The sequence below is a fragment of the Lithobates pipiens genome, unplaced genomic scaffold, assembly GCF_037356315.1.
Source record: "Lithobates pipiens isolate NorthernLeopardFrog02 unplaced genomic scaffold, aLitPip1_a1.2 Scaffold_8, whole genome shotgun sequence".
NCBI classification, from domain to species: domain Eukaryota; kingdom Metazoa; phylum Chordata; class Amphibia; order Anura; family Ranidae; genus Lithobates; species Lithobates pipiens.
Genome location: NW_027507903.1, coordinates 107,666,936 through 107,687,455, shown reverse-complemented (window position 1 = coordinate 107,687,455; position 20,520 = coordinate 107,666,936). Strand labels below are relative to the sequence as shown.

General features: G+C 40.9%; 1 protein-coding gene across 1 annotated transcript in view; it reads right to left on the bottom strand.

Moving 5' to 3' along the window:
• ARID3B (AT-rich interaction domain 3B) overlaps window positions 1–20,520 on the bottom strand; it is a 108,735-nt gene that overhangs the window by 71,990 nt on the left and 16,225 nt on the right. The window contains exon 3 of the mRNA XM_077470578.1: window positions 855–920. Coding sequence (XP_077326704.1) covers window positions 855–920 — 66 coding nt within the window. The remainder of the gene's footprint in view (window positions 1–854; window positions 921–20,520) is intronic.

Sequence of the window (20,520 nt, the reverse complement as noted above, 5' to 3'; positions counted from 1 at the left end):
TCGTTGAATGAAAGAATTTTGTTTGAAATTTTAACTTGTTTTTAACATTCTGTTTTTAAAATGAATGTAATTTATGAACGAAAAGCACATCCACTGTCTGAAAATTCGTTTGACAAAGTTTTCTATTTCCAAATTTTCCCGTCACTGTGGTTAAAAATGAATGTCAATTTTACCTACTTTTTAATTTATTTTTAAAGGTTATTAACCGATTAATCGAAACAATAAATCGACCATCCAATCGATTATGAAAATAATAGTTAGTTGCAGCCCTAGTTCATTGTAAAGCAATACTGCTCCTTTTACCATTTATGAATTTGAAGTGTAAATACAGGATAAAACCAAATTGCCTATAATAAAGTTTACATAGCTCCATAAGGGAACACGCATAAGTAACAAAATGTACACACCAAGACGATCTTTTGTACCTGTTGATCCTGCCTGTCTACATCCAAACGACTTGATTTCTATGAGGGCAGACAAATGCAGAACAGCGTTGTGACCCTTTTACTGCATGCTACAGCAGATTGTAGAGATTTGGTGAGTATGTTAGCCGACATAGCTGGGCCTAGCTTCCACTGTTCTATTAAAACTATGCCACAGTGTTCACACAATCTCTTAACAAGCAAAAGAAAAGGTATTTAAAAGTGAATTCTGTTTAGGGTGTTAGGTCAGTGTAGTGCTCTGCAAGCACTCCAATGGCATAGCTTTGAAGTACAAACTTTACTTTTATAAATGAAATGGACAGGAGAGTCAGCATGTGAGAAGAGAAACGGTTTCAGTAGAAGCCCAATGTAAATCAATGAAGGACCTAGATGATCTTGTTATTAATTTTCACTGTGAACAATTAATAATACCTTTGCAAAATCTCTTGAGGTTTCCCTGGAACGGCCATCCGCATCTTCACCCCAGGAAGTGTTCTCCTTTAGAAAGGGGAGGAAAAAAAATAATAAAAATGAAAAACATGGATTGGCACATTGGCAAGTGGTAATAAAATACAAAAAGAAGCCAAGGTGAAAAGATATATTAAGGTTCGTGTTAGCATAGCTGCTATGAATGATCAGATTTCTTTGGAATAAATGCAATCGTATTACCTAAAAAGCATTCCAAAGGCCTCAAACAGTCAAATTATTCACAACTTCTTTTGTCAATTTAAAATTAGCAACTCAAAGACATAAGGTATATGCATACTTTTTAAGGGGCACAACTGAACTGCAAAAATAAACAGTCTAGAAGACAGTTTATCTCTACTAATTGAAATCATTGTACACTTTGCTAAGCAGCAAAAAAATTAGAACACCAAAGTCTATGACTGAAAACATTTGATCAGAAATGTACAAATAGCCATGGGATGAGGTTTAAGCCTGGTACAAGCTATAGGTCTTATTTTTTTGTTTTCCCTGTAACCTAGCAGGCTGAAGGAAGGAGGAAAAAACAAAAACAAAAAAAAAACAAAAAAAAAAAACTGACAGATCGCTGTACTAACACAAGCGATGCAAGTACAGAAACATCCCCCGCTGCGCTATTATGTTCCGACAGGGGGACCACTCCCCCCCCCCCCCCAAAAAAAAAAACACACCCCCCAAATTTTGCTATAAAACATATCCAAAAAATAAAAATATTCTGCAAATGTGTTTACACACATCACATGGAATAAGGGTTAAATTATGAAGTAACCAAATAAACACAGCTGCAGAGTCGTACTGGATCACCATTAGCACGTGTCAGCTGTAAAAAAGGTGTCGTTTAGCACTTGAATTGTGAATTTTTAAAGCAACACAAGGCAATTACAAAGCCAAATAGTGTATAGGTATGCTTTTATCCCATAAGTTTCATTTGGACAAGTTCACATTTGGAGAAAAGCAAATAATGCCTTCAATGCAGAGTGTACACAGACAACTGCTATTGTGGGTATTGAGAATACAGCCTTCTGTAGAAAAGTCAGAAAAGTGCTCTGAATGATATTGGTAGGCCATTTTAGGGGAACAGGTGCAAACATATTCCAGGATGATAATGACCCTTAGACACTAACGGCCCATACATGCGATTTGAAAATTGTATAAAAAAAAAACTGCTGTCGAAGCGATCGTACAATAAATCGGATCATGACCGTTACTCTGATATTATCCTATTGGACGAGCATGACTTTTCTCATACGATACCAGCATAGTGGAGGAGAGCAAAAAAAATCCCAAGAAATTAAGTATGTAAACAGTAAAAAAGGAGGACAGACCATTTTGGCCCAATAAAGAATGAGGAAGGACATCTGGTTGCAAGGGATGGGGAGATGGCAAAAGGTATTGAATTCATTCTTCTACTCAGTCTTCACGAGGGAATCGAGGGGCTTCAGTAACCAAAACTGCAGTGTTTATCCTCATGACACATCACAGGAAGCACCTCCATGGTTATTAGACTTGGGAAACTTAACATTAATAAATCACCGGGACCAGATGGCTTGCACCGGAGGGTACTTGGGGAACTCTGTAAAAATTAGGAACAATGGTCTGGCAATTACTTGACTGTCCACTGACTGAAATGGTACCAGCTGATTGGAGAAAAGCCAATGAAGCACCAATATTTAAAAAGGGCCCAAAATACATCCCTGGGAATCACAGACCAGTTAGCCTATGTAAACTCTTGGAAGGGGTGATAAGGGACAATACAAGACTTTAGTAATGAGAATGGTATCATTAGCAGTAATCAGCATGGATTCATGAAGAATCGTTCTTGCCAAATCAATCTACTAACTTTCTATGAGGAGGGGAGCTGCCAGCTAGATAAATGAAGGCCTGTAGACGTGGCGTATCTGTATTTTGCAAAAGCATTTGACACAGTTCCCCATAAACGTTTACTGTACAAAATAATACTTAAAATAAGGTCCGTTGGCATAGACCATAGAGCAAGTACATGGATTGAAAACTGGCTACAAGAGCGAGTTCAGAGGGTGGTGATAAATGGGGAGTACTCGGAATGGTCAGGGGTGTGTATTGGGGTCCCCCCAGGGTTCTGTGCTGGGACCAATCCTATTTACCTTGTTCATAAACGACCTGAAGGATGGGGTAAACAGTTCAAGCTCTGTATTTGCAGACAATACCAAGATAAGCAGGGCAATAAATTCTCCACAGGATGTGGAAACCTTGCAAAAATATCTTAACAATTTAATGCGGTGGGCAACTACATGGAAAATTAGGTTCAATGTAGAAAAATGTAAAAATGCATTTGGGTGGCAAAAATATGAATGCAATCTATACACTGGGGGGAGAACCTCTGGGGGAATCTAGGATGGAAAAGGACCTGGGGGTCCTAGTAGATGATAGGTTCAGTAATTTTAGTCACAGACAAAAAAGAAAACATATGTTTAAAACTGAGAAAATGTACCATTTTAAAGGAAAAAAAAAAAAAAAGGTAATTTTGAAATTGATGGCAGCAATTGCTCAAAATTCGGACAAGGCAACAAAAAGCTGGCAAAATAAGGCTAGTTGCACACAGACATAAATTACAGAGGTTTATTTATACTCTGGATCTTTTCGACAAGAACCAGAGTAAAATCTTTAAAAAAGACTTTGCATAAAATGCAAGTAAAGGCGTGTAAGTGTATACAAGCGTAAAGCTTCACCTAAAAATAGTAAAAATGTTTCTGAAATTGTTTAATAATGTTCCTCAATGTAAAATTGAAAAGACTTTAAGACCCCTTACACACTGCCAGCATTTTTCAGGTGCTACAGCGCTAATAGCACCTGTATAGTGCCTGAAAAAAAGTGGCTCCTTTCACTCCAGTATGAAAGCCCTAGGGCTTTCGCACTGGAGTGGTGCGCTGGCAGGGCATCACAAAGTCCTGCCAGGAGCTTCTTTGGAGCGGTGAACTCACCGATGCCCCCATTGAAAGCAATGGGGCAGCGCTGCGATACTGCTGACAAAATACCACGCCGGCAGCATTTTGTGGGCGGATTTAACCCCCTTTCGACTGCTAGCGGGGGGGTTAAAACCACACCGCCAGCAGCCACGTCGATGAGACGGTGCTAACAATAGCACCGCTTTACCACCAACGACCCACCCCCCGCGGCTCGGTGTGAAAGCCATCTTAATATATCAGACAGTACACAATATCAAGATTCTGAGAATCTGGAGAAATCTGTGTGCAGGGGACAAGGTCAAAACACAATACTGGAAGGCCGCTTTCTTCTGGCCTTCAGATGGCACTGCATTAAAAACCAGGCATGATTCAGTAATGATCACCACTGTATGGGCTTAGGAATCCTTCCAAAAACGCAAGGTAAAGCTCTATCGTGTGCAGAGGAAGATATATCTGAACATTATCCAAAAAGGCCGCCGTCTTCTCAGGGCCAAAGCTCATTTAAAATGGTCTGTTGTATAGTGGAAATCTGTTCGGTGGTCAGACTAATCAAAATATTACATTCTTTTTGGGTGCATCCTGCCTGGCTTTTTATCAGCACTCACTTCAAACGCTACTCCTAACTCATTAATAGAAAAACACAATTATTCCAAAGATAATCTGCTCCAGGACCATCACTTATGTTAAAAGAACAGTCCACGCTGATGGTAAATTATGCATTAAGGCTACTTTCACACTGGGGCAGGGGGGTGGGGTGAGTTGGCAGTAAAGCAATGCTAATGTTAGAGCTGCTTTATCCCTGTAACAGTAGCGTTTTTTGGCCGCTAGGTGGGCGCTATTACCCCTGCTAGCAGCCGAATAAAGGGTTTAAAGCGCCACTGTGCTTTGGCAGTGGTGCCCATTGATTCCAATGGCAGGGCGGTGGACCTCCCGCACCGCCCGTAAGACTGCAGCACTTTTTCTAACATACTGTGTGAAAGCACTCAGGCTCTCACACTGGGGCATGCAGGGGAGGCGTTTTTCAAGCGTTATTTAAAATAAAATAAAAAAAAATTGATTAATACGTTTTCCCCAATGTCTTTGTGAATGATGGTTTCTGATCACTGTAAGTCAGATCATAGACGATTAGAATTTACTGCCACTAATTAGTGTTGATGGGGGAATCCTTCCCACAGCGCTATTGGGGGGTGCTGGGAGCTTTACTACCCGGGAGAACACAATGATTACAGCTAGCGACTGCAGCCACTGGCAGTATTCGCATGCCAGAAATCCAAAAAGCTTGTTGTACAGAAGTCAAAACCCCCGGCCTGCTATCACAAGGAGGCGCCGGATCGGCAAAGAGGCTGCAGGAGTGGGAACATGTTGAACCTTAAAAATGGGTAGAACGTCCAACATGTTATCAAAAGGTGAGCTTATGGTTCAATTGTTATACTATGCATTAACATTGCTGTTTAAATTGCACTATTTTTTTAGATTATGATGCCTTGAAGTCCTTCTGCGGAAACGGGGTTGTTTTTCTTTTTGCGAAAGAGGGCAGCAAGTTGAGCTTGAACCCCACATGCACAAAAGTGACATCTTCTCCGCAGCTGCTGCAGAGATATGTGAACCGGCTCCATTGAGAGCCGGTCACTATCTCCCGTCATGCAAATTGGTGCCGGTCCCAGGCCGAAGATGGGCAAGCAGAGCCCGGGATACATAGCGGGGGGGGGGGCAAGTGCAAGGAAAATTCAGGCAGCAACCCTGGCGCCAGGTCGAAAGGCACCCGGTTTTTTTTTTTTTTGAGCCTTGGTATAGAGGCATTAGGGGAGTACAAGGCTTCTATCCAATCCACAGTTGCGCTGTACTTTAACCACTTAAGGACAGCCATATTGCCAATGTACGTCATTACAATGGCACCGGCAGGCACAAGCACGTACATGTACGCGCTTGCCTTCCAGCGGGTGGGGGGTCCGATCGGACCCCCTCCCGCTGGATACGGCGGTCCGTTTCGCTTCAGGAGCGATCCGGGATGAGGGGATGGCCGTTGGTTTCTGGCCATCCCCTCTCCATCACTCCTGGCGAATGAGAAGCTTCCTCCCACTGTGTATTGTATACACAGGCAGGGAGGAAGTGATGTCATTCTCCTCGGGGCGGTCTTTTTGACCGGACTACGAGGAGAAGACAAAGTAAGTGTGCACCAACACTACACTGACATGGAGGTACACACAGGCACACAAACCCCTCCCCCCCCCCCCAGTCACAGTGTCACTGATTGCAGTGATCATTTATTTACTGATCACTGCATTCAGTGTCAGTTGTAAAAGTAAAAACTGTCAGGGCAGTTAGTGTTAGGTCCAGGGTAGCCCCCTACCACCCCCCAATAAAGGTTTAACCCCCCCGATTGCCCCTAGAGTTAACCCTTTCACCCCCTTTTGCCAGTGTCACTAAGCGATCGTTTTTCTGATCGCTGCATTAGTGTCACTAGTGTCGCTAGGTAGCTATTTAAGTTCACCGCCAGGCTTTTATAGCGCTAGGTACCCCCATATACTACCCAATAATGGTTTTAACCCCCTGATTGCCCCTAGTTAACCCTTTCACCAGCGATCACAGTATAAGTGCCACTGGTGACGCCGGTTAGCCAGTTATTTAGGTTCCCCGTCAGGTTTTTATATAGCGCCAGGGACCCCCATATACTACCTAATAAAAATTTGAACCCCCTGATTGCCCCTAGTTAACCCTTTCACCAGTGATCACCGTATAAGTGTTACGGGTGACTCTGGTTAGTTTGCTTTTTATAGCATCAGGGCACCCACCATTCATTACCCAATAAAGGTTTAACCCCCTGATCACCCGGCGGGTGATATCAATTAGGTTTTAGGGTCAGGGTCTGCGTCGCCCCAGGCAGCGCTAGGTTAGTGCCAGTACCGCTAACACCCACACCCCGTAGTGGTATAGAATCTGAACAGATCAATATCTGATCAGATCTATACTAGCATCCCCAGCAGTTTAGGGTTCCAAAAAAAAACGCATTGTTAGCGGGATCAGGACAGATACCTGCTGGCACCTGCGTTTTGCCCCTCTGCCCAGCCCGCCCAAGTGCAGTATCGATCGATCACTGTCACTTACAAAACACTAAACACATAACTGCAGCGATAGCAGAGTCAGGCCTGATCCCTGTGATCGCTAACAGTTTTTTTTGGTAGCATTTTATATTTAAATCCAGAAGGCAGTGCTTGGTTTTCGGGGTCCCGTACGTGGCTAGGCTCCCAAAAAGTCCCCCACATGTGGTATCCCCGTACTCGGGAGAAGCAGCAGAATTTATTTTGGGGTGCAATTTGACTTATGCCCTTAGCATGTGTGAGCAATATATCATTTAGTGACAACTTTGTGCAAAAAAAAAAAAAATTGTAAAATTCCTGCAACTTGTGGCAAAATATAAAATATTTCATGGGCTCAACATGCCTCTCAGTAAATAGCTTGGGGTGTCTACTTTCCAAAATGGGGTCATTTCGGGGGGGGTTTTGCTATTTTGGCATTTTATGGCCTTCGAAACTGATAGGTAGTGAGGAGTGAAATCAAAAATTTGTACCCTTAGAAATCCTGAAGGCAGTGATTGGTTTTCGGGGTGCCGTACGCAGCTAGACTCCCAAAAAGTCCCACATATGTGGTATCCCCGTACTCAGGAGAAGCGGCAGAATATATTTTGTTGTGCAATTCCACATGTAACTATGGCATGTGTGAGCAATATATCATTTAGTGACAACTTTTTGTAAACTTTTTATTTTTATTTTTTGTGTCATTATTCAATCACTTGGGACAACAACAAAAAAATATTCAATGGGCTCAACATGCCTCTCCACAACTTCCTTGGGGTGTCTACTTTCCAAAATGGGGTCATTTGAGGGGGGTTGTACTGCCCTGCCATTTTAGCACCTCAAGAAATGAGTTAGGCAGTCAAATTAAAAGCTGTGTAAATTCCAGAAAATGTACTCTAGTTTGTAGACGCTATAACTTTTGCGCAAACCAATAAATATACGCTTATTGACATTTTTTTACTAAAGACATGCGGCTGAATAAATTTTGCCCTAAATGTATGACTAAAATTGAGTTTATTCGATTTTTCTTATAACAAAAAGTAGAAAATATTTTTTTCTCGAAATTTTCTGTCTTTTTCCATTTATATCGCAAAAAATAAAAATCGCAGAGGCAATCAAATACCATCAAAAGAAAGCTATTTTTGGAAAGCAAAGGACGCAAATTTCGTTTGGGTACAACATTGCATGACCGCGCAATTACCAGTTAAAGCAGTGCAGTGCGAAATTGTAAAAAGACCTCTGGTCCTTAGGCTGTTAATTGGTCCGGGGCTGAAGTGGTTAAAAGTGAAAGCTTTCGAAGCATAGCGCCACTTGATATTTGTTAACGATTGTATTTTAGATGTGGGGACACAATGTTAAAGTTATGAGCAGCTGCTTCCTATTTCTTATAAGTAGTAGTGCATAGGATTCTACAATGCTTCTATCCATTTTAAGAAATGCTCCCTATACCCCCATTTAGATAAAGACAAAGGGCATATACTGCCATGAAAACTATACCAAATGCCTTTAACATATCAATTGCAAGCAATAGTATTTCTGGTTCAGGAGTGAGGGCAGAAACTTTCAACAAACTTTAAAAAAAAAAAAGAGGAAGCATTAAAGTGGTTGTAAACCCTTACATATACTCAGTTAAGTGACTGGTCTCGGGTGATACACAGATGAAACAAATCCTCCTACATACGTTGTACCTGATTATCTACAGCCATCTTTCCCCTACATCCAAAGTGTAGAATTTACACAGGAACCCTAAGCTATTAGCAGCAGGGGGCAGAGATCTAAGGTTACATCGGTGAGGGGAGCTCCGAGAGCTGATTGGAGGGGAGACACTCCCCTCCACACAGGAATAGAGCCGAGCTGTGCCATCCCCATTACCATTTTTTCTCTTGGTGTCAGAAATTACTCATGCTAGAATATAGCAGAGGAATGGGACAGCAGACTGAAATGACACTTAGTGCTCTGGAGATAAGTACACACTATAGGGATACACTTTGTTCATATTGCATGCCTGAGGTTTACAACCACTTTAAGGGGACTAGCTATGTTGGGGAATTAAGCGATTGGCTGTGAAAACTCATCTTTAATCAATTCAATTTTCCTGCTCAGCAAGTTGAGCCAGAAAGTGTCGGCCAGCATTATAAAGGCGCCCTACAAACAAGTGAGCATTTCCAGATTGAATGGTACAGGGATGGATCCGATTCTACTTTTAGTTAATGGAAAACTATTTTTTGGACACAAATTTGTTCACAAACCACAATAGCTTAAGGCCTCATGTACACTGCTGCTGGTAAGCAAACGTTTAGGAGCAGTTGGGCATTTTTTTCAACTGCTCCTGAACTCTCCTCTGTGTTATCTCATCAGTACATGTACACAGGGTCCTTTACAGTCCTTTCTAGGCAGTTGAGTTTAGAGGCTTTTTGGGATGCAAAAAAATGGGTTCAGAAGCCGAGTTTAGAGGCATTTCAAGCAGGAACTTGCATTTAGCCACATTTCATTTACAGACATTTTTCATTTTTGGCCATCTTGAAAAAAGAAAATATCTTTAAAAAAAAAAAAAACATAAAAAGCTTCTAAACGCAAAACTCAGCTAAAACACAGTTTTAAAAAGCAGCAAAACGGACGTTTTAAACATGGGTTACTATCTCAAGTTGAATCGTTCAGGAGAGGTTGTGAAAACATTCCGTGTACATGAAGCCTAACATACAACTGAATCTTACACTGGACACAAAAATAATTAGGACATTGTATAAAACTGATCGGTATCCAGTCTAAAGATGACAGAAGCTGTTAAATTAGCATTCCCATTATATCATTGAGTTGCTGCCAGACTTGAGAAGGGATCAGCTTTAAATTACAGCTTCTAATCCCCTTTTAGCTCTAGTGGCAGTCAATGGACTGCAGTCTTTACTAAACATTTTGTTCAGCATTCACAAGAGAGGCACTTCCCTCCAGCCATTAACAAATAATTTTATTAGCCTGCTGAAAGAGATGGGGGATGGGATGGCCGTACCAGCTTTTGGTGCTTGTTTATTGCCTAGGGGAGATGGAAAATCCATTCTTACATCCCCTCGATAACTCTGAATTCCAGTGTGGAACAAAGACTGAACGCTGCCTCGCTGCATATCTTGTATTACCTCAGTGTGTTTACTATGTGTATGTGGCTGCCTGTAAACTGTACACTTGTATACATATGTGAAAATGCTGACCTCACCATCACAACACATTGACTTACTGAACAACATGGGTTCTAGATTTAGTCAATTCAAAAAGCAGGTCAATAGTCTCTAGATGAAACAAGTATAAGGCTGGGATCACACCTATGCATTTTTAGTGCTTTTTGCAGATTTGCACTACAGAATGTGTTCCATAGGAAACCATGGTAAACAGACTAGCGCAACTCTGCAAAATGCAAAAAGCACTAAAACTGCATAGGTGTGAATCCAGCCTAAGAAGTGAATAATGAGTAAATGAAGTATAGATGCAAAGGCATCCACTTCTAAAACCATTTGCTACACTCATCAGGGATTTTTCACACCAGCACATATGCATGAACACATGTTCACTGACAATAGACACTCAAGTTTATTTAAAGACTTAATTTGAGCTTAAAATGACACTAAAGTCTGGTTTAAAAAAAACAAAATCTATTAAACCTTTTACCCCCTGGCTAATTCTAACATTTTTGTCATGCATGTAAAAATCTGCATTTTTTGCTAGAAAATTACTTAAATCCGTAAACATTTTTTGAAAACCTAAACCTTTGAGAATAAAATGGTTGTTACTGCAGTTTTTTTTTTTTTAGGTCTCTTAATATTTGCACAGCCATTTATACAACTCAGATTTTTTAGGAAAAAGTGATCGCTCACATATGTGGCGCGATCACCATTTACACATGTATGCTGGACTTATGATCCTAGGTGGGACAAGTCGATCTGAGCAGAAGTGGGTACCCGCACGCCAACATTTTTTTAATGTGGTAGAGCGAGGGGAACACTTCTGCTTTAAAGTCTGCAGCTGCTGAAGCAGGTAGGCCTTTAATATGCTGACAAATCATGATAAAATGTGTCAATTCTAAAGCGTCACCACCTAACTAGGTTAAACAGATGCTGTCATTTTACCCATGCAGATCCCCAAAGCACTTACACTAAGCTTGCCAGGGCTCCCTCATATCTCCTGCCTTTGTTGCAGCCTTCAACAACACTGGAGCTTTCAGGTATGGGGAAGCATGTGACCTACTCTCCGTGACAGTCCTTGGGTCTAGAAACCAACTGCTTACTGGAGGTAGTGAGGTCACCTCTCCCCACAGTCATGGACACTGCGATTTTTTTGGGGACAGCTGTACTGGAGGGCAGGAGCTGCAAAAGAGCGTTGGTAAAGTAAAAGTGGAGAGGTGGGGTTCCCTTTACAAAGTCACTTGTACTGTACCCTGCACTGGTAAGGCGACAATGTCTCTTACCAGACACTCAACTCCAAGTACATGGCAATGGTTTTACCTACTAAAAAAATAGTTTAAAAGCAGAAGGAGAAGTTCTGCTTTAAGCACTCCCCCCTTCTTATGCCACATTTGGCATATAACTTTTTGGGGAAGGAGCGGGTACCTACTTAGTTTTTACAAGTACCCTACCTGTTCCCACTTCTGCTCAGACCGACTAGGTGATCCGAGCAGAAGTTCTCTTCCGCCTCCCTCCCAGCAAACTTCAGGGACATGTCACAGGTTCCAGAAGTTTGCCCGACCATAAAGGAGGCGCAGCAGGACTCGAACATTCACACTGTGCACCCTGGGAGGGAGAGAATCAGCTGTTCGCATCGCTGGATAATGGGACAGGTGAGTTTGTGTTTATTAAAAGTCAGCAAAAAAAAAAAAAAAAAAAGCGGTGTATCAGTATACTATATTATATATACATACATATAAACACACACACACACACACACACACACAATATATTGATACACCACCAAATTAAAGCGACAAAAAAAATAAATAAATATATATATATATATATATATATATATATATATATATATATATATATATATATATATATATATATATAGCTCCAGTTACCTTACAAATCATGCGCCTTTCATCTTGGAGACTCAAATGGTGCCAAATTCCCAGAACTGTGCAGCCATCTACTAAGCTAAATGATGGTGTTTGACACAATGAATGTGTGATAATGGAGAATAAACAAGTAACTGAGGAGTCAAGCTGTGAGACAGATAGGCCTTCATTACACCATGTCAAAAAGAGGTGTGAAGACATAACTGCAGGAACCCTCAGACAATGGCACAAGACTAAATACAATTTCTGTTGAGTGAACCCCAGCTGGCTGTAATTTCAACCAGCAAAGCCAACAATATACATAATTTCAAACTGTGATATTCAACAGTGAGCAAATTAATAAACGTTACTTACAAAACAAACCACTTTCTGAAGTACAGCATAAGATCACGGTGTTCATTTGTTCTCTATATTTATGAAATGTGTGCATAAATACAATTTTCCACTTGGTAAGAAAACTAAAAGCTGGGAAAGACATTTAAGTTAAAAGTTTTTTTAAATTTTAAAATTTTTTTATTAATACAGGGATGGCAAATTGGTTGCATATTTTACCAATTAAATTTTTTATACTAATTCCCCTATAGAAAACAACACTCATTTATTAGGTGAACAGCTAAAAAAAAAAAAAAAAAAAAAAAAAAAAAATGTACCATCTGAAATAACATGTGGTCGGGTCTAACTCAAAGCAACCAATATGGGTTGCTGAAGTAACTGCATGACCTGAGAAATCATTCCAACCAGGACTTACAGTAAAGCACATATGTACATCATGCATTTACAGTTTCTGATATCCAAGCTCACTTTTTACATGTTTGCAGAGAAACTGCACATCAAGAGAAGAGGAGATGTTAATAGTAATTAAGAGTGATGAAGACAAAGATGGGATTACAACCTTACCACCTGGCCCATCTACTTATCTCAGATGTCTGGAAATTTCCCAGCCCTCCGTTAAATCACCTTCAATCCTGTGCCCGGGAAGGAAGTTCACTTATGTTTGTATAAATTATTATTTAAAAGGGTACTTATATAGCGCCGTCAAATTACACAGCGCTTTACATATACACTGTAAATTCACATCAGTCCCTACCCTCAAGAAGTTTACAATCCAAGGTGTCCCATAACTCCATACACATTAGATTTTCTGCAGATTTTTGTCTTCAGACTTGCCAAAACCATATAATATGAGGTCAAACCTTAAGAGCTTCAATTTGCATGTAATCAGGCAGGCCCTTGCACTACGTGGTTGTGGTAAATCAAAGAGACGAAGTAGCGCGATCGGTGTGGCCAGGTTATAAAGCTGATGCACTGCTGCCATGGCTTCAGGTCATGTGACTTAGAACCAAAATGCTAACAGGTCTGCTATTTAACCACTTGCTTACTGGGCACTTAAACCCCCCTCAGTCCCAGACCAATTTTCAGCTTTCAGCGCTGTCGCACTTTGAATGACAATTGCGCGGTCATACAACACTGTACCCAAATGAAATTTTTATCATTTTTTTCCCACAAATAGAGCTTTCTTTTGGTGGTATTTAGTTACAGCTCGGAGTTTTATTTTTTGCTAAACAAACAAAAAAAGATGCAAAAAAAATAAAAAATCATGTTTTAATAGTTTGTTATACAATTTTGCAAACGGGTCATTTTTCTCCTTCATTGAAGTGCGCTGATTAGGCGGCACTGATGGCTGCATTGGTGGGCACTGATGGGCTGCACTGGTGGGCACTGATGGGCTGCACTGGTGGGCACTGATGGGCTGCACTGGTGGGCACTGATAGGCTGCACTGGTGGGCACTGATGGGCATAGTTAAGGCGGCACTAATAGGCACAGATAAGGCGGCACCGATCGGCACAGATAAGGCGGCACTGATGGGCAAAGATGGGCACAGATAAGATGGCATGGATGGGTGGCACGGATGGGCACTGATAGGTACCACTGATAGATGGGACTGATGGGCACTGATAGGTGGCACTGATAGGTGGCTCTGATAGGTGGCACTGCTGGGCACTGATGGGCGGCACTGCTGGGCACTGATGGGCGGCACTGGGGTGCAGCACCTTTAAGGAAGATTGTGGGCACTGTGGGTGGCACTGTTGGTGGCACTGCTGGATGGCACTGTGGGTGGCATTGTGGGTGGCGCTGTGGGCACTATGGGCACTGCTGGGTGGCACTGATGGGGGGCACTTTCATTCAGGATGGCACTGCGGTGGGCAGGTGGGCACTGGCAGGAGGCAGTAGGTCAGCTGTATTGCTGGCCGTGATCGGGACTGATGTCCCGATCACGGCCGCCGGTGATCGGCTTTTTTTTTCTCTCCTCGCGCTGTCAGCGCGAGGAGGAATAATAGCCGATTACCGGCTCCGTTCTGTCACATGATCAGCTGTCATTGGCTGACAGCTGATCACGTGATAAGGGGTCGGGATCGACCCCTTGCACGGATCGGTGATCAGGCGAGTCTCGTGGACTCGCCGATCACAGAGCGCGCCCCTCAGGGGGCGCGCAGGCCGCTCGTAACCGGGACGACGTCAATAGACGTAGTCCCGGAAAAGTAGATCCGCGCTAATGCCGTCATTTGGCAATAGCGCGGATCTGAAGTGGTTAAAGCCATGTAAATTTCTCTCGATTCTTCTGCACCAACCCTAGCTAATAAAATCCTTAAAAGTTTGGGTACCCACAACTAAACCAAACATGTCTTTCACTAGTTTCAGAGAACATTGGACATTGCCAGTGAAAATGCTTTGTGCAAGAAGAGTGTGCATTGTAGAGCCCTGTAAAAAAAAAAAAAAATTTTTTTATATATTATATTATATTATATTATATTATATTATATTATATTATATTATATTATATTATATTTATATATATATATATATATATATATATATATATATATATATATATATATATATATATATATATATATATATACACATATACACACACACACAGGTTTCCCCTTAATCTGTACATGCTTTCACTCCCAGGGATGTGCACATCCTGTAAATTCTCTGTATGAGCTTCCTGCAGACATGTACACGCTCCAGAAGATGAACATTTTACTGCAGGGTCTATGGCAGAACGTGCAAACATACTGTATTGGCATACATACTTGCAGTCCAATTCAGAATACACAGGAAAAGGCGACTATGCTGAAACTAAACTTACTAAAGAGTTGTCACTGTATTACAGGAAGAATAGATAACGTGCTGCTATGATTGAAATAAAGCCAGAACAACCTTTTGACATGCTTGGGTTTAGATACAATTTAAACTGCTGCAAAATTCAAGCAAATTTGTTAAGGGTCAATGTGAATTTCTAGACCAATCCTGTCATTTGAAAAGAGTAGGGAATGGTTAAAACGTCTGCCAGTTTCATTTATTTTGTTTTTCTGTTCATTTGGTGAATTATTTCCTTTTAAAGAGGAGCCACTGACACAGTTATCAGTAACACAAGCACCCACTGGAAGACTTACCCCTCCAACTCTGTTGTGGTGACAACCATAAAATATTGGATGGGTTGAAATTTAAACGCCACACTGCTGCTAAGGGGTCCAGATACAACTTTATTTCATTAAAGGTCAGGGGAACAATTCAAGAAATAGCCAAGCATTTCGGGGGTCTGAGTGGCTGCCAAACAAGCTGCCGATTAGGACTGTACTTTCAAATCACACTGGAATAAATACCATTGTAGGTCCAGTTCATTAATGGTTTGTTTACTTTGTAGCCAATCAAGCACTGATCAAGGGGGCACTTAGACCCCGAAAATATGTTGGCCATTTCTTGAATTTTACCCCTAAACTTTAATGGAATAAAGTTGCATCTGGAACTCTTAGCAGGGGTGTGGCACTTAAATTCCAACCCTTCTTACATTACACCACGAGCCAAGGAGACTGTGAAAATCCTCTGGGGTGTAGAAGCCGCCTGTCCAGGAACCAGATAATTTACACCAACATTAATACCTTAAAGCAGAGTTACAACCCGATTTTTTTCCCCATTAACAGACTCCTTTTAACCTAAAAAGAAACATTTGGAGGAATTTTTTTTGTATATATACCAGAATCACCCTATTGCTATGTAGTCCACCTAATCTGCCACTTCCTGGTCCGCATCACTTACTCCCTCGCCGGAGTCTGTGCGCAGTATTGTGATAAAAAAAAAAAAAAAAAAAAAAAAACTGGTTATTTCTTGACAGGAAATTATGTAATTTAAGGCGGATCACAGCGCCATTTTTAAGAAGGCAAGAAAGCCCTTTGTTGCCATAACAACAGGGCAGAACCTTCCTCCATCACCGCCCATTATGGCAACTTTAGAAACAAAACAGCGCTATGGCTGCCGGTGAATGGCACATGCGCAAGACGAGAGGTGCATGCTGGTTACCCAGCATGCACCTCTCCTACGCTTATCCAAGAAGAGTTAGTGATTGGGCTTCACATGCCCACAATCATGATGGCAAAGGCCACAACAGGACGGAAAAACTTGAGTAGTAATTTAATATTTTAGCACATGCTTTTTTTAAATTGTAAAATCGTTTCTATTTAAGAATAAATTATGCACAAATCATTAAAAAAATATGTAAATAAAAATGTGGCCTGAACACCGCTTTAAGGCCACTTAAACACTGAGGCACTACAGGCGTTTCAGCGATAAAAAGCCTGTAAAGCACCTGTCACTCCAGTGGGAAAGCCTGAATGCTTTCACACTGGAGTGGTGTGCTTGCGGGATTAAAAAAAATAAAAAAATAAAAAAAGTCTTGCTAGCAGCATTTTTGGGGTGGTGCATACACCGCTCCTAAAACGTTCTGCCCATTGAATATCAATGGGTAGCGATGCCGAAGAGCGGGGGGGGGGGTTTAAAAGAGCACCGCTAGCGGAGGCAAAGCGCTGCTTAAACCTAGTTAAAACGTTACTAAAACTAGCAGAGCCTTACTGCTACCGAGTAAAAGTGCCCTAAGATAACAATAACAGTAAAATAAACTCACGTATCCAGCGCTCTTTCCACTTTCCATAAAATATTGGATTTCCCATTAATTTCTGTCCAGTAACAATTCTTATCAGGAAAAACAGCGCGAATCAAAACAGTAGGAACGCGGGCAGCGATATATACCCATCAGGGGTCCTAAACTTTACTCAATCTAAAACTAAAAGTTTCTGATTTGCTGCAGTTTTCTTTTATCCATCAAAGCTTCCAAAAGTTAAAATGTACACTCAGTCGCAGACTCTCTCCCCTCCTCCAAAACAATTCATAACATCACTGGAGTGTTAATACGATAGTAAAATGCCATGCAAATGGCACACATGTAACATGGATACCTATTAAAATGTAATAGCTGCAAAACTTGGTAAAAACAGACACCAACATGTAAATGAACACATCAACAAGTACCTAATGCAGTGTCATGGTACATGGACTGAAACACAATGGACACACCAGTCACTCAATACAGACTCGCTGCAGTTAATCAGTCTTTTGAGAAGTGCCTTTTTTAGGATCAGAGGTCACGCTCTCTGTTGGCTCTTCATTTGTCCTACATTCATATCCCCTCCCCCAGACACCAAAACATAATTTACTGACATCTTTATGTCTTTATCACAGAGTCAAAAGATAAAATGCTTTTAACAAGGTGCCATTATTTCACGATGGAAAAAAAAAAAAAAATAATAAAATTGTTAAAATGCTTTGCTAATAAATTATAAAAAGAAGAACTGCTCACTCAAAATGATAAACCAATACAGTAGTAAAACTGGAACCTATACAATTCCCACTTTGAATATCCCAGAGCCAACACCGATTCTAAATACAAATAGCCCTGGGGGGAAAAAAAAAAAGGGCGGCTGTTTAACCACTTTTCACCAAAAGGCATTTTTCTCTTTTTTTGCACACGTTAAAAACCTGCATATTTTTTTGCTAGAAAAATACTTTGAAACCTCAAATATATATTTTCTGAAAGCAGAGGCCCTTTACAAAATATGGAGCAGCTGCACTTTTTTTATGTAGTATGTAATTTGAACAACTGTTGATCAAATGCTTACTTTTAGGGGAAACAAAAAAAAAAAAAAAAATCACTAAAATGCATTTTTGTGCAAGCACCACCTAAATTTTTGATAAAGGATGGGGTTGCATCACTAAGCAGATAGCAAACATCTCAAGCCTTTAAATTGTGCGTACAATTGCAAAAAGCGATGGTACCTAAAATTGTCCATAGGTGACACTTTAAAGTGGGAGTAAACTCCATTGTATGATTTTTACCTATAGGCAAGCCTACAATAAATAAGGTTTACCTATAGATACTGTAAATATCTCCTAAGCGTGCATTTACTTTAGATGCAGCCGATAAAGTCACCAGCAATGCACTCTGAAGGAATAGCATAGCCGTGCCATAAACAGCAACTCCCGTGTGCATGCACGGGAGTGACATCAGCGCCAACCAGATAGCCGAAAGCCCACAAACCCGGAAAGAAGATCATGTGAAGATGGAAGCACCATCAGCAGTGACAGCGCTGTGCTAGTATGCAACACAAACTGACCGCCCCCTCCCTTTTTTTTGGATGCAGTTTACTACAGCTTTAAAAGCCTTTATAGGTTATCAGTTTTGAGTTAACCAGGCCTTAGAATTATTGACCTGACTCAACATATCTCACATGCATGGTGCAATTTGGAAAGAAAAGGACTTTAGAGTGGGCACAAAAAAAATCTGTTTTAAGCACCAATACAGTAACCAGGTAAATGCAAATTACATATAAATAAAATGATTCAGTATGCCTCACTGAAAATTATTCTCTCCTCCGCCTTCCATCTTAAAGCAACCTTGACAACAGTAGGGGAGCATGTGTTGCTGAAGAGCAGGCCTGTTACTTTGCCCTGTATAGCTAATGCACGTTTTTTGACAACATGCCCCATAGGGATTAGACTCCTTTCACACTGGGGTGGTGCAGTAAAGCGTCGCTAGTTTTAGGGGCGCTTTTCAGCTGCTAGCCGGGCAATTTTAACTCCTGCTAGCGGCCAAAGAAAGTGTCAATAGCGCCCGTGTTGCATTCATTTCATTGGGCAGCGCGTTTTGGGAGCGGTGCCCAAAGATGCTGCTTGCAGGACACTTCCCCCCCATCTTGCAAGCGCACCGCCCCAGTGCTTAAGAGGAGTTTTTCAGGCGCTATTTTTAGCTCTAAAAAGCCTGAAAAGCACCCCAGTGTGAAAGGGGTCTTATAGTTGCAAAAATCATACACCAAGATGTACAGTGTTCTTTAGAGACATGTAAATGTGACTGAAGTTAAAAGAAATGTGAGAGGTTCGATCTTCACTACAAGCACACACAAGCTCCTCTCAGAATAGTACTAGCGGTGGACTCTACACACTGATCAATTTCATTATCTCAAAACCATGAAGGAATCTAATCAAAAGTACAATACAAACCTAAACTTATGAAAAAAATAAATACACACACACACACACACACACGTGTATATAGAGAAAATAGATCTAATAGATAGAGAGAAAATTATATATATATTATATATATATTCTCTCTATCACTGTGTATAGTCAACCTTCAACATGCAAGAAGGTCATCTGATTCATAAAGAAGTAAAACCAGATTCTATTAAAATATGAAGAACAGTATGTGCTTTGGTGGCCAGTTGGTCAGGCTAAACTGGTCTTGTGATCCATTTAATGAGTCTGGGGGTTGCATACACAACATGTGGTAGCATGTAAAATGAGGAGGAGCAAATACTTAAGTGCAAGATTTAACTCTTCAGACTACACCTTATCAAAACAAAGGAACCAATGATTCACATTCTAAGAGATAGCATAATAGCCTTATCTTTAAATTAGAATAATTACAGAAAAATTCATCAATGTACGACAAAAGTTTTTAGGAGTAACTCCACATGACTAATATGACCAAGGCACGCAAGAATGAAAAGATTAAAATCCGGTAGTTTATTTACAATGCTAAAAACGTTTTAAGGGCACATGTCGACACGTTTGTTTCCTGCGCTTAAAGGACAAGGCACTTAAAAAAATGTGAATTTTATTTAACTTTTTTAATGTCCAGTAAAAAAAAAAAATACACCTTTTTCCTTAGAACCCTGCAAAGCATTGCACCCGCAATAAGATTGTGAGTGCAATGTCAGGATACTGCAGACACTTAGTACTACTGCCTGTACACACACCAGAGTACTCACAGTTCATTGAAAACCACAAGCTGTCTGCTAGGGTGGCAGACAGTGTAGTTCATTCATTCACAGATCTGTGTGAATGAATGACCTGACTATGGGGGCAGAAGATCTCCCACCCGCTGTCACAAAGGGAGATGGGGGAGTGCAGCCTTTAAAACACAGGTCAGCAAGTCGCACTGACATAAGTCCAGTAGTACACATGGCAGTCCAGAGGCTGAATTTGACCTGCTCTGCTGTGTTTCTTCGGAGCAACACCACCTATTAAACAGGAACTACAGTCTGCTCACATCATTTGTAATAAAAACATCTTTGGCATTCTGAACCAACAACTTTGCGCATATATATATATATATATATATATATATATATAT